This window comes from Pezoporus wallicus, unplaced genomic scaffold (assembly GCF_028554395.1).
Source record: "Pezoporus wallicus isolate ANWC-B61680 ecotype Strahan unplaced genomic scaffold, APGP_CSIRO_Pwel_v1 contig_3568, whole genome shotgun sequence".
Classification (NCBI taxonomy): Eukaryota; Metazoa; Chordata; class Aves; order Psittaciformes; family Psittacidae; genus Pezoporus; species Pezoporus wallicus.
The window spans coordinates 876,641-891,658 of NW_026637826.1; the positions used below are offsets into that span (position 1 = coordinate 876,641).

Consider the following 15,018-nt stretch of genomic DNA (forward strand, 5'->3'; position numbering starts at 1 on the left):
TATGGCTTGGCTGCAGCAACACGACTGAAGTCTGGATGCTTAAGCGACTAAGCACATATTTTTTGTGACAGCCCCTCTAACCTCCCCCCCCAAAAAAGAAAAGCAACATTATAATGCATACACAGTTTCAGATTTGGATTAAGCAATTATTTGGGAAAGCTTAACTAAACAAAAATTAGCCCAAGAAAGGCCTCACTGCAACCTTTAAGGTTGCAAAGCCTCTAGGTCTTTGGAAGCCTGGAAATAAACGCTACTCCCCTTTGAGCTCTGTTCCCCTTGCAACCCTGCAGGCCTTGCTCAGGAATCCCCTGCTGCTTTACAATACATGCAAAAGCTTTGCTCTCTGACAGACACAGCCACCCAGTTTGTAAGCCACCCACCTTGTAAGAGGTACAAAACCCAACAAATACCTGGAAAAAGCCAAAGAGAGAAAGATATTTAAATCCCAGGATCCAGCAATATTCCCTGGCAATTTAAAGGTAAAATGTAAAGGTTCCATTCTGCAAAGATGCTATCAGATGTAAAGATTACAGATTGATAGATTACAAATACTCCACAGTACTGTAGATTGTTGCAGTCTTCCTCAGTTCAGATTTCATCCAGGCCACTTGATAATATCATCTCCTTTGACTACACAAGCCTTCCAAAAAACACGTGTTGTTGCCTGTCCCAAAATTCAGGACACCCAGTCAACAGTCAGCCACATTCCTCTTCCTATCTTTGATCTCCATGCTGTTAACCTGTAAATCCTGTTGCCACAGATTTCCTCATTATCAGCAACCAGTGTGTTTATTTATTGTACCTTTAGCTCAGACATCCTGTCTCTAAGGTTCTACTATTTGGGTAATGGTAGCATAGACGCTCACTGTGATAGTCCTATCAATTGAACACTTGAAAGCAAGCAGACATCGTATGCACACCCCATGTCTTCCCCCCTCTCCATCCCAGCCCATGTGGAGCCTCCCACCGACTCTTTTCACTCCTCAGAATATACAGAGCTGTGGGTTTAAAACCTCCAGGTAACGTTTGGATTTTTCAGATACATTCATATTCTTTCACAGATCTAAGCTGTCAAAGCCATGCCACTACAAGCTAAACGGGAAAACACAGTCTCTTGTTTTCCCACCAGAACCACTTGCACTCTACTGTAACCACTACACACATCCAGAAGCACCTGTAAAAGAAACTGCATGGCAGTTCAGAAACCCGAAGTGCTGATCCAGTCTAGGCAAATGAGGTAACTTTTGTACAACAAAATGAAGGAAAAGAATGCTGCATCCTCCTCTTTGCATATTCCTAACAACAACAGCAAAATTAGCAGTAAAGCAGGCAAGGTCCAGGTTGCAGTTTTCACTGAAGAGGCTTCAGTGAAAGAGAGGAAGAATAGCGATGCTTGACTGGAAGTGATTGATAGTAGAAGTAAAAATAACCCTACCAGCAGCTGAATCTCTGAGCAGTGTTTATTGAAAGCTATTGGGCAACACAGCCTTCACACGCTGCATGGACTGCAAGCTTTCTGCAGCTCATGGCCCTGGAAGCACCTGTAAGGTTATACCACGGGCTTCTTGTGACAAACTGATAAACAAACAAGCAACATGTGGACTGAATGGTTAAGGGGCTATGCTCTTACTATTAAGACACTGGACTCAGGAATCTCAGATCTTTCTCTAGGTCAAAGACTTCTTTTGGGACAAAAACTATCTTTGGATCTCACTTTCCTCATGTTTTACTGCAATGGGGTGCTTCTGGCACAAATTGTTCAAGAATCTCCAAAACAGAGAGGACAGAGGATGTAATAACTCCTGATAACACGAATTCGGTGCGTGCAGCACACTGTAGCAGTTTCATCATTTTGCTGTTTCTCTGAATTTTCTCTGAACCCCCTCAGTGAATACATAATAAAATGTTGTAGATGAAAGAAGAATCATTAGTCTACCAAGTAACCTGAATATTGCTCTCTTTGTATGCCTGTATTAAACACAGTATTATTATACACTATTCCTCCCTCTTCAACTTCATCCTTACAACAGGCAAAGTACAACCTGAACCTAATAGGGATTCAAGTCAGAATGCAGAGTGACAGGAACTGCTATCTGGAGCCTCTTCAACCTCCTCTTCATTTTACATAGAAACTGGAAAGTGCAATATAAGAAAGAGAGGTCTTGTGGTTACCACAGCTGATTGCTACTCTCAAATATCTGCATTCTGCTCTTGTCCCTTTCTGATGTCTTACGCAATGCTCAGGAAGTCAACTGAGCCAAGCAGGTAGTCACTGATTGCCTACACCTCATTTCTGAGAAGCCTGAACTGCCTTGCTTGCAAGGTGCTGGGCACTCACTGCTGTACCACACCTTAGGTCTAAAAAACTTGGCTTGAACTAAAGCGCAACCTGCTATTCAGTGTGCAGGCTAGGGAGGAGCACTCTCATCCCAGGTATTTCAAGCGGAGCTCCCAAAATTCAGTGCATACATTTACTCTTGGAAGCCCACCCTATTCCTCTGCTCCCCATATGTGAGGTAAGGACAACGCAAACTTACCTTAAAGCAAATGTTGTGGAAATAACAGCGTTCCACATCAGAGTGAAAACCACAAAGCACTACTAGGAGGAAATGAAAAAATCTGTTGTCAGAGTAGGTCTAAAATAAACTGAAGTAAAGAAGCCTCGTCCATACACTGAGCAATGACAGTGAAACCAGCTATTGAAACCAATCATTTAACAATCTAATAATTGTCTGTGTGCTGAAAAAGGCTGAAGTGTGGTAGAAAATACAGTGCAAGAGAGTCAAAGTGTATAGGTAGCATGGATCCTGAAAATCACTACATCTGAATGCTCAGTTTCCCAACCCAAATTGCTACTTTAGGAAGCAGTTATGTGTGAGAGATTGTCTAGTTTTTGTGGTATGCTTTTTTTCTTTTCTAGCAACAGCAAAACAAGCCTGAAAATAACAAATCCCCTTATGCATCTTCATACCAATACCCCTCATGACTTATCTGCAGAGCTAAAGCTCACATATCTCCTGCACAGACCTCTGACAGTCAGCTAAAAAAGGAGGTAATGACAAAACCAGACTATAACAACTCTGGATAAACAAGAGGGTGTCAAACATTTTATACCGATGAGTTTTACAGCTACTGATGTCTGAGAGAAAGCAGGGCACTAGGAGATTCTGGGATGCACTCCTGCCTGGAGGGGGGAGCACTGTGCCAGGCAGCTTTCTATTTATCTTCTGGAAAAAAAGAGAAAATAAAACCCACCCAACCAACCAAAGCCTCAATCCTCAGGCTGGTCCCACGTGCACCTCTGACCCCTTGCCTTAATCCTGTCACCCTCTGCTAGCAAGCCTCATCACCCAAACGACCTTTTTTTCCCCCATCCTTGAAACTAGTACCACAGCCCTTACTCTGTCAGATCTTCCTTGGTTCCTGTTGTCTGTTTCTCTACCTTCAAATCCCAGAGGCCAGTTAGTTTTCTCCCCATTTTCCACCCCTTGGCTCCCTGTCTCTGCCTCTGTGTCAGGGCTCCTCATTCAAACTCAGCCTTGTCCCTCTGCTCCGTCATCTTACTGCTTCTGTCTCTGTGTCTTGCTCCTTCAGCAATGCCTCCTCAGCAGATCTCATTCTCTACCACCTCCAGGCCCCTGCTTCTCTGCTCCTCCTTCACTCTGCAGCTACCCAGCAGATCTCTGTTCCTCTGTGCCTTTGGGGACAGTGGAAGAGTCAAAGGCCAGACTAGAGATTTTTTCTCTTAGTACCTCTGTCCAGAGTCATGATAGATTTCAGGAGCACAGGGATTCAATCCCTTTTTCAAGCAGGAAAACACCTGCTCAGTTGTAGCGTGCACCATGCCCAGTGCAAATATACCTGTGGTAAAGCGAACTGTCAGTAGAGATCTCTACTGACCATCAATGTGGTCGAACTTGGGATGACTTTAAGGGTGACAAGGAAAGACACTCCTGGAACAAAATTTCCCCCTCAATAATTTCAATCCAAGTAACAGGCAAATTGCTACAAACTTAATTTCTATTTAAAACTATTTTTTCCTCTAGAATTACTACTGGCAATAGTTGAAAAAATTCTGCCAAAAAACTCTTGCAAAACTATTTCTCTTCAGCACAGGAAATACCATCCTTCAGGTGTGTCAGAATAGTAAAATGACAAGCTGCATAGACCAAGGCAATCCCACCAGGAAGGTAAGCTACGAGCCCTGCCAACAGGCAGGGCTTTGCCCAGCCCAATTCTGCATCTTCCCAGAGGCACAGTCTAGTTCCCTGGTTAAGAGCACTCACACCACTGACCTCACAAGATCATCACATTTTGATATTTACACAAGAATTATCACGTTAGTCACAGTTGTGATGTCTTCACCAAGATAAACCACTCTCTGAAGTGAACAGATATCTGCCTGAGCAAAGACAATGACCTTAGTGATTATTTTTGTTTCTTTCCACCATTAACTCTGATACTTCCTGAGAAGTTAATTATATCAGAAAACTAATCCCTGCTTGATCTGAGATGTCTTTTCCTGATGCTGCCTTCAAACCATATGTACTCAACCTTGATCTTTGCTCACCCTTGCAAAAACCTATTAAACAGAATGATCTGCTCTTGGAACAATTCAAATAATTGATGGCTCCCCATCGCTCTTGATAGGCAGATCTGTCACTTGATGCTGAAATTTGCAGGGTGCACATGGGAATTCCATCCACACATGAAGTAGTTCCAACAGCAGCACTACTGTAGAGACTCAAATGAACCCTGATGCACCAAATACCACTGACTGTCTCCAAGTGCAGCTGCATAGGAAGTTCTTCAACTTTTTAAATGCTGCTATGCTGTCATTAATCAATCCCCCAAAGGAATAAACTTGTACTCAAGCATCAGTCTGCACCATTCTCAGTATTTTACTTCTGCCTGTTCCTCCCATGCCTGGAGAGCTACATTTCTTCCACTTTGCTTTCATTTTGTTAACACTGTATTGATTACTTAACTGTCATTACTCTGTACCTTTTACTTCTGCTTAAAAATCATTTCCAAAACCAGAGGAATTGTGACTTAACACAACTCTCAGCATCTGTTACTGTAACTTCATTTGCTTTGTTCAAATTCAGCCAAATTTTTCTATGAAGAACAGGTGTAGCAAAGAACCAAAGGCTTGAATAAAAAGCCTTCTGACTTTATTAGTGCCTGCACAATCCAATAAACAAAACTAGGCATTAGCATTATTTCACCACTATATTACACAAAATCATGCCACTACATTGCTTTTTTAAAAAATGTAATTTTCTTTCACTTTCATTTTGGTTTATTTAAATTAAAATAATAAAATCAGTACTTCAGATGCATTTATCCAACTGTCTCTTCTTTCAGCAGCAGTCATTATCTCTGTCTTTTAAACCTGGTACACTTATTGGTTATTTTTTTCCTCAGTTCCACTGAGCAACACTAGATCATGTGCATGCCTTATTTCTTTTTTGTACAAAGTCTATACATAAGTAATTTGCTGCCTCCTATTTTCCTATTTCAAACTAGCAATAAAATGGCTGAAGTTAGAAAGCAGATGCAGGGACTGTGAGAATGAAGAACTCAGGCCCACTGTAGGAGAGGATCGGGGTCAAGATCATCTTAAGAACCTGAACGTGTACAAGTCCATGGGACCTGATGAAATCCATCCACTGGTCCTGAAGCAGCTGGAGAATGAAGCTGCTAAGCCACTGGCCATCATATTTGAAAAATCATGACAGTCAGGTGAAGTTCCCAATGACTGGAAAAGGGGATACCCTTCCAGACTCTGAAGGGGGCCTACCAGGATGCTGGAGAGGGACTCTTCATTAGGGACTGTAGAGACAGGACAAGAGGGAATGGGTTTAAACTTAAACAGGGTATGTTTAGGTTAGTTATAAGGAAGAAGTTCTTTCCTGTGAGAGTGGTGCGACACTGGAATGGGTTGCCCAGGGAGGTTGTGAATGCTCCATCCCTGGCAGTGTTCAAGGCCAGGTTGGACAGAGTCTTGGGTGACATGGTTTAGTGTGTGGTGTTCCTGCCCACAACAGAGGGGTTGGAACTTGATGATCTTAAGGTCCTTTCCAACCCTAACTATTCTATGATTCTATGATTTATTTCATGGCCTTACTTTTGGGCCAATTAACAACATTTTAAGAATAGAAGAGAATTTAAAATAAACATAGTCAAACTAAAGATATCAAAGACTATTGGGCCAATTCTGTGCTAGGCTTTGTCTAATGCTTATGTCTCTTGCTTCAGCAGAGACCCCAGCTCAACAGTAAGAGCAAGGGGAAGGCGGCTGACGTACAGTGCGTAGAAGCAGCTCGTAGCACAGCCAAGCTTCCTGGAAGGCAGTGTTAACAGTTGGCTCATGTTTTCAATCAGCTAACTCCAGACACTATATAAATTGTTACTGCTCACACAGAATGAGATGTTGTAACTTCAGGTTACAGAAGACTACAGTCTTTGATACCTGCATTCAACTTCAGGTTACAGCCCTCTAGCTAAGAGCTTGAGCTGGGCACTTTCTTATCATCTGCGAGGTCATCATTCCACATCATCCTCTCTCACCTTTATACCTGTGACAACCTCAACAGAGAAGCCACCTGAAAGGTGGTAAGGAAGATGCCATCCTGGAAGACCTACCTGACTATGTGTTAAGGAAAACTCAGATTAGTGGAGAGCATGCACAGTTAGAACACATGCACACACCCCTTGTTCCTGTGTAATCAAAGCCTGTCCTTTACAGGCAGTTGCTCTGGAGATGTGTACCCCAGAACAGCTCTGCAGGTAGGCAACATTGCTGCTCAGTACAACATAATGCACTACTCATAACACAGCCTAGGGGGAAACACACACAGGGAGTATTTCCCCAATGCACTCCAACCCTTTTAAAACTGCATGGAAAAGTAACAACCGCATGTAATATGCAACTGTTTGCATTTGGCCAAACAGTTTAAGTACTGGATGAACATAACTCCTCCAAGTCTCCCATAGCAGCACTTAAACAAAATAACTCAGTAAACTTTGGTATATACTAGACAGTGAAAGCTTCACAGATACAACTTTTTTCTTGTCACGCATTTGGCAGCTTTTAAGATGCAAACTGTGATTCTGTGTGAATAGACAGAAAATGTAAATGTTGAAATTGGAACATAGACCTCACAGCCCCAGTGTTAAATCAGAGAAACATGGGTTACCACCCCATCATCAGAAGCACAAATGCAGCACAGTTATGTTGAACTGCAGCAGCGGTATGCAATCTATTTTAGGACTACTTCCTATATCCTTGATTTATACTATGCATGGAAGCCTGAGTATTTCCTAAAGACAGCAATGCTTACTGACTTCTATTTTCACAGTCAGTTAGAAAACAAAGAGAAGGCCAAAACTGAACTACTAATACAAGCCAAACTCCAACAGACTTTTCAGGAAGAAGGCAAAAAGGAATGTAACGTTTTCAGTCTAGTTACTCATCCTGCAAGTTTCATTTTGTTGGATAGTTGTGTTTAGCAAACAAGCCTCTAGTGGGCTACACTTCCCTTTAATTAAGGTTTATTTGTGACCCTTTTTCTATATAACACAAATTCTGGCCCTCATGTTCTCACACAAAGATATATACAAACATGCAAAAAACCCAGCGTATTTTACTTTGGCCTAACAAGAGCTATGATTTCAGAAAACAAGAAACAAGCAAATAATGTACCAGAGCTTACATGTAACTAGTAAAAAACCCCAAGGAATCATTAAAAACTAATTGGGGAGCCTATCAACTGCGAAGAAAATCACTTCTACCTGGCCTCAGAAAATGAATGCAAATACTTGTTTTATATTTAAAGCAATTTTACTGTTTTCTTCTTCAATGTAGGACTTATTATATGAAAAATTCAATACTGAAAACTCCTAATTTAGGTGTTTGGAAGAAGATTAACAGCAAATTTAATCCTACTTTGGAAGTACAGCTTCTATTTATTGAATGCTAAATGGATCTGAGAGAAGCAAAAGGGAAGAACTGTGAGGAGCAGTGTCTGACATTACTTTCCTCTCAGATAATTGTTAATAATAAAATGGAAGTTTTGGGGTGGAAGGAAAAATTGACATTTACTGACATTTAAGCAGTTAAAATGTAATCTTTCCAGAGAATGAATAGCAGAAAAAGGTGGGGGTGGAAGAGAAGGGAATCGACTTCTGCCCTTATTACACAGAAGAAAAAACATGGAGAAGTGCCTGAAATGAACCGAATAAAAGCACAAAACCACGAGTACTTGCAGATGAAGTTCTCCCAGGCATGAAGGAGGATGTCAGAGGTCCCAGGAATACTGATTTTGGGCTCCCAAGAAATATTTCCTAAAAGACAAGCACTCAGCTATAAACCATTAATGCTAATCAGTCATCCTGAACTGGGAAAGAGATCACTGCTCCTGATGGCAATGATGAGTGACCAGTAAACACAGCATCAGCACAGCTCAGAATCTGAACAGGATTTTAGTCATTTAAGAAAATCCCTTCTAACTTTAATCTATTTTTAAAAAGGAATCAGAGAAGAAGAAAATCCTCATGGGTTTTGCAGCAGGGACACCAATCACTCCATGAAGACACAAACTGAAATGCAAAATATCAGTCAAGACTTCTGTGTGATCATGCAACAAAATTCACAAAGGAATCTAAAGACTGACTAAAGTCCAAAGGCATAAGGTATTTTGATTAATAACTTGAAGATTTAGATTAAATGTGGTATGAAAGGGTAAATGATTAATTTATTTTTTAATTAAAGTATTATTTGAAGGCTTCAGCAGACAGCTTAAGACAACTCAATGCAGCCTGATTTCTCAGTAGAATCAGCACATTAGAAAAAGCATTCCCCCTTTGGATCCTCTGAAGTTACGTACTTGAAATCGAGGGGACTTTACTCTGGTAAGCTCTTTTACAAAAAAGCCTGATGTACTGGGAAGCTTTGAAAGACACCATCCTTCAGAGAAGGTGAGGAACCCCTGGGTAATAAGAAGCAACCATAAAACAGAATCTTGATTCATATTAATAATATATTAACATGGCTAATCTCAACCAAAGAGCATTTAATGCTCTTGTACACAGAAAGGAGAAATAACATGCAGCTGTCTACTGGTAATCCCCTAACACAGCAGGAAACCAAGTGAGGATGGAACACATTAACGTTACTCATTTTGAATGTAAAAGAGCGCAGCATTCCTCAGTGATGTAGGTGGTGTGTTGTGCACATGAGAAGTTGGTGACTAGCAGCGATATTAACAATCCCAAGTCATCCCTGCTTTAACTTGCTCAAATGCAGGTCAGTAGATCAGTTTTAAAAGACAGAAATGACCACTTTGGTCTGCTGTGCCAGAGCATCCTCAACAGAGATGAAGGAATGAAGAAAGCATATCCGGAACACACACAGCTTGTGTTAGACAATGGTTGTTCAGCACAGTACTAGGTCACAGCACACTGAACAGGCTCAGGTGTCTGAGTTCACAAAGTTTACCTGAATAAAAGCAGAGAGCACCAGCCTCCACATGACTTTTGATGCTTGGGGTAGATGGAAGAGATGACATATGAGAAACTCCATGTTCAGCAGGATCATGGATGCTTTCCCAGCCTACCCTTAGGGAACTGTCACACAGCCCTTTCTCACACTGACTTGACTACCCAGGCTCCAAGCTCATATCCCTCTCCCTCTGCAGAAATTCTCTCCTGTGAAACACGCCCCTTCCCTTGTAGGATGCAGGTGAACTTCTACTATAGTTTTTAAATTAAACAGTCCTACCTCATTATTAACTCTTACTGCCAAAAAATCAAGACTGTCAAGGATACCAAGAACCAGTTTGTGGTATTTTGATTTAATAAAAGATTATTATCGCTGTGTTGGTTGTTTTATTGAACCAACACTTGTGAGAACTTTCTCCGTACTTCTCCTGTGAGACTTGGCTTTTGTGCACAAACACTCAACGCTGCAGTCATTCACCCTCCCTCACACCTCCACAACAGTGATTCAGACAGCAGAGAGGTGGGAAAGTCTCAGAGTTAATTGCTCTTGTATAAAGTCTTTTATCAGTAATGTATACTGCTGTTTTCTCCTCCTGCCTACTGCAGTAAGAGGTTAGGTTTTGCAGATCTTGAGTCTCGCATCCCATTTTTCAACAGTAACAGGCATATTGGCCCAGGTCTAGTCAAGGCAGTTACACTCACCTGCCAAAACAGAGGCATGCCTGGCAATCAGGGTTTCTGAAATACAGCTGGAACTGAAAGCTGCCCTCATTCCCTCTGCCTTCAGGAAGCCTTTAATCACAGCATCTCAGCACCAAGAAAAAGTTATTACAGAGCTGAAAGACTGGAGGAAAAAATCCACTTGATACCAATCCACCAGAACAGAGACTGTTTCTAAATTAATTGACCTTTCCTCATCCACCACTCTCTTGTTAGTCTGCTTCCCTGCACTCTGGTGCTGGAAATCCTGGGAGATGCTACTTTGTAGGTTTCCAAACATAAAGAAAACAAACTGAAAAACCACCCAACTAAATGTGATAAACCTGGCAAAACATGCAATTCCAGTAGACAAGACACCTATCCAGAGATTTTGCCTTCTGGAAGAATAACTTGTACACCGAAAACTCCAGAGCAGAGCCAGATACTTGTTAAGTGACAGAAACAAAAAGTAAGAACACAAGCAGTTAGCAAAAGCAGGTTGTGATTCTATTCTAAGTTGCAGATACAAAGCTTAGTCTTTAAAAATTAGTAATAGGCATCCAAGATTTGAATTAAAACCATATCTGCATTTGGGTATGTGATTTCATCATGTATTTGAGGTAGTTTAAAGCATTCATTTCCCATTTCACTGACGTTTCAGCTTCTGAGTTTAGCTGCTTTTTTACCATAATTTCTATTAAAGATGAAAAAAAGCACCAGAATGAGCCAGGAAAGAAGTTCCAACATTACACTGTTTGCATTTCCATGGGTCAGGTCTAGTAAAGTGCTTTCCTGCCCTGCCCTTCATTAGAGGGAAAAAAAAAGCCTCAACAAACAGGGATCTAAATATGAACAGCCATTGTGAAAAAAATCAATCTCACTTTATGTTTACACCCTAGTTCAGACAAGAACAACTTCCCAGGAAGTCACACCCTTAGATGAAACTATTATGCAAGCGATGGACATTACCCAAAGCCACAGCCACCTGCAAAGCTGAGCCTGAAGCTCCTCCTCCCTCTCCTCATCCACCCACAGCAGCAAGGTGTAAAATACACTTAACACATGAGAGGCCTTCTGAAGATCAAAGTTTCATTATTTAGCCTGACAGGTTTGTAATTACAAGTTGTAACAATATGATCCAAAAGGATACTTGTATGGTTTATTGAAACTGTTTTTTTAATGTGGCAATACTCAGAGCAGTGATGCTCTCTCTCAAGATCTTCACAGCATTGCTACCATTCACCTCCTGAGGCAATGAAATTCACAGGTTAACTGTGTATGAGAAAGTGCTTTTAACCAATGCAATTTTCCAAGTTCAATAGGCACAAGGCTGAGTTCCCATCCTAAGGGGATGAGTGCCTCAGAAAACCCATCCAAGCAGGTTTAATCAGAGCAGGTCTCACGTTACTGGGCATCGTAAAAGGACTGATCATTTTTCATGTTATCATTCATGAGCAGACATCGAATATGTGTCAAAAAGAATGGTGCTCAACTCTCCTCTATCACAAACTTACTGCTACAAGTTTTGTGTGACTGCAAGTGCTATTTTGTTCACCAACAAACTCTTTGAAAAGCAGTGGACAGAGCAGCGCCCTTCAGAACAGAGTGCTTGAAAGAACAGGAAGCTTCTAAGCATCAAGGAACCATCAAGTCCTGTCATCCTCCCAAGTGTCAAATTTTGACTGTAAATTGATTGGAAAGGGAAGAGTAGAACAAAATGAAAGGCTTTTACGCTTCAAAGAGACAATGGAGATGTTGTACTGCAGCGTGGCTGCAGCAAGGGCCTCCACTGTGGCAAGGCAGCTGAGCCAGAAACTGCAGCCCCCTCCCCTCCCTACCTTCAGCACTGACATCTTTGGGGTTACAGCCCCGTTGCTTGGAAACCAGACTGCTCTGACAAAGCCACATTGACTACCAGCAACATGTGGGAAAGCGGAATAAGGCCCGGAGAGAAATTCATCCTTTACAAGAAAAAGAAATACATTATTGGTTAAAAATGAAGCAAGTAAAGAATAGGATTTGTCATCGCTAGAATTACAAGCAAGCACCACACTGGCAGCTACAGAAGCTCTGAATGTCAGGCCTTATGGCACTGCAAACGGGATTTTAAGGACTCTTCACCCCTGAAATTCACGGTAGATTTGGTGCTAAGGAGCCCCATCAGGTGTGAGGCAGTTGCTCCCTACCCAGTTCTTAACTGCTCTCCTTTGAAAACAAAACTAAAACCCAGCTCCACCCTACTGTACAACAGAAAGCAGGAGCAGCTACAAATCACTGCTCCAGAGCTTTCGTAAGGCTCACAGCTGATCCACACCTAGTAAACCACAAGCCGCAACCTGAATTCCACCACTCAAGACAGTTCAGTGGGTGAGGAGCACGAGTCGCTCCACACCCTGCCCCTATCCAGTTCAGGTATTTGAGCACTGCTGTCCAAAAATACCCCAAATCTAAACAGTTTTTCTGAGCCCTTACAATAGGCTTAATAAATCTGTCCTCAGCCCCAGCTGACTCAGATCCCAGGAGCTGCCTCAGGGCCTGTTCCTTGGAGCGCCGGCGTAGTTAGGAGAGTATGCAAAGCAAAAAAAATAATCCTGGGAAAAAGCCCATGGAGAAGAGCCAGAGTTTGAACTGGCAAGACTGAAGATCTGCGAACAGTGCAAGTTTAATAAGATCGGCTCCTCAGCCAGAACATCTGAAATCACTCCTAAAGATGGCACATTCGGGGTGGTTTGTTTGGGGTTTTTTAAGTACATTCAGCAGCAAACTTTTCTAGAGGAAAGATTAGTTAATTTAATATTTGCTTTTTCTCTCAAAAAAGGCCATGAAAGCCTCAGTACAAAATGCCATCTATTACAAAGCTTCAGAACTAGTGGGCCATGCGTGATTGACATGCTGAAGGAGAATTCTCTCCCCCTTCACTCCTGAGGTATTAAAATGCTGGAGTGTTACAGCTTAATCTCATTTACGGAGCTTTGAATCATCTTAAGTACTTAGGAAGTCTGTGTAAAATACCACAATCCACACAGTTTATACACTCTAATCCAGACAGACTGCACCACCAGCTTTCACCGATAATGATGGAAAGGCATTCTCATGGTTTTCCAATGAAGCAAACAGGTCATCTACAACAGTGGCCTATGTCTGCCACCTCCCTTTCCATGAACGGAGCCATGTCTTCTCACAGCATAACAGCCACAACACAAATCCTTCACAGAACTTCACTGTACCCAAAGCAATGAGGGGAGCTATGCAGACAGCTGTACTTTTGCTATTACAGTATTACACATAATCCTATAGTCTGGTGTTCTAAAGATATATTTAACATGGAAAAACTCTAACAAGAAAACATGCACACCATATGAGAAATGGGAACTTTCTCAGGGTCAAGCAAATACCAAAATGTAGCACATAATTAAATAATAATTAAATAAATCAATGATTGCATCTTTTTTGCTGTTGCTGTTGTTGTTTAGAAAGGAAATAATCACTAGATACCGTTAAAACAAAACGGTCTTTATGTGCAAGAGATTCATCTATTAACTTACTTAAATTCACACTGGCTCTTCCTCCCAATGACAGTGACGTCTTCCTTCTCTATGCATGAATTTATCACAGCATGAAGATAATCTCTTTATTCTGTTGAGACTTAACTGGCAGCAAGATATCATGACAAGTCATTTATTCTCAGACCAGGCTGCTGCCACAAACAGAGAAAAATATACTAAGGAAAAGAAAGCTGTGTGTGAGCCATGATGTTCTGTTGTGGCCCCAGTTCCCCCAAAATTTGGAAAGTTGCTGTGAGTTTTTTCCAGTCCGGCCATCTCTTTAGATGGTATCACTGTAAGTCAATGAGGCTGAAGTACACTTGTCTTGTAAATGAACTTTAAAACGCTTTAAATTATTGTTCCCTTCCACTAAAGCTGATTTGCAAAATCTAGTTATCTGTAAGAAGTCTCCCAGCTAGCATGAATCAGCAAGGTTTTACTTAAATTAAATGGAATAGGGGGATTTAGATTCTAAGGGGAGGAGGGAAAGACAAAGAGAAGGGCTCTTCTAGTCCAGAAAGGATGTCACTTCATTAGTCCTGTCTGACCAACACACATGTATGCTCTCCCTTTAGAAACTTCGCAGTTGAAATAAGGCACATATCTAGAATACTTTCTCAGATCTTTGCAACTGAAGGCAGGGCAACACACCTTGATCTTCCCAAGCTTTGCTGCTACACAAGTCAGGGTATAACTTGTGCCAGCTTGCTCGTAGACTGCAAGAGAACACAGAAGGTGCAAAGCAGCATCAACATAGTTTTGGGTTTGTTTTTTTTTTTTTTTTTCCAAGATGTCTTATTGCTTTATAACATTTGTCTTTCTGCTTGCACTTTTTAGGCTTCATGAAGTGCCACTGAACCTTGTAAGAATTTACTCCACATGGTTTTATTATATCAGACCAAGCCTGTCTTCTTTTTATCTTATTATTATTTATTTGCTCTATTTCAAATAAGAAGACCAGTCAAGAATATCAGATCTTCAAAGTAAACTGATAAAGTCCACGTTTTTTAAGTTAACTGGTCTAGCTGACACTCCTGAAGGTGCCATTCTGGTCCAAATACAAACAAAGTGCTCAAAGACTCAGGTCTTGAATGACTCACTGGTTTAAAAAGCAACTCTTGTAGCAGTAGAAACGACCCACTTTTTAATCGACTGGATGTTATTTTAGGTGTTTTATGCATATTTACGTAATACTTACCAAGATTGGCACTGAAGGATAAAATTCAAGGACCAGTCTCATGCTATCCATATTTCAGGTACTCCTCCAGCC

General features: G+C 41.4%; 1 protein-coding gene across 4 annotated transcripts in view; it reads right to left on the minus strand.

The window, feature by feature from the left end:
* MAPKAPK3 (MAPK activated protein kinase 3) overlaps positions 1 to 15,018 on the minus strand; it is a 113,294-nt gene that overhangs the window by 26,805 nt on the left and 71,471 nt on the right. For 3 of the 4 annotated variants that reach the window (XM_057407691.1, XM_057407693.1, XM_057407692.1), the window contains one exon: positions 4,349 to 4,402. The exons of the other annotated variant lie outside the window; for it this stretch is intronic. In XM_057407691.1, coding sequence (XP_057263674.1) covers positions 4,349 to 4,402 — 54 coding nt within the window. The remainder of the gene's footprint in view (positions 1 to 4,348; positions 4,403 to 15,018) is intronic. 4 annotated transcript variants of the gene reach the window in all.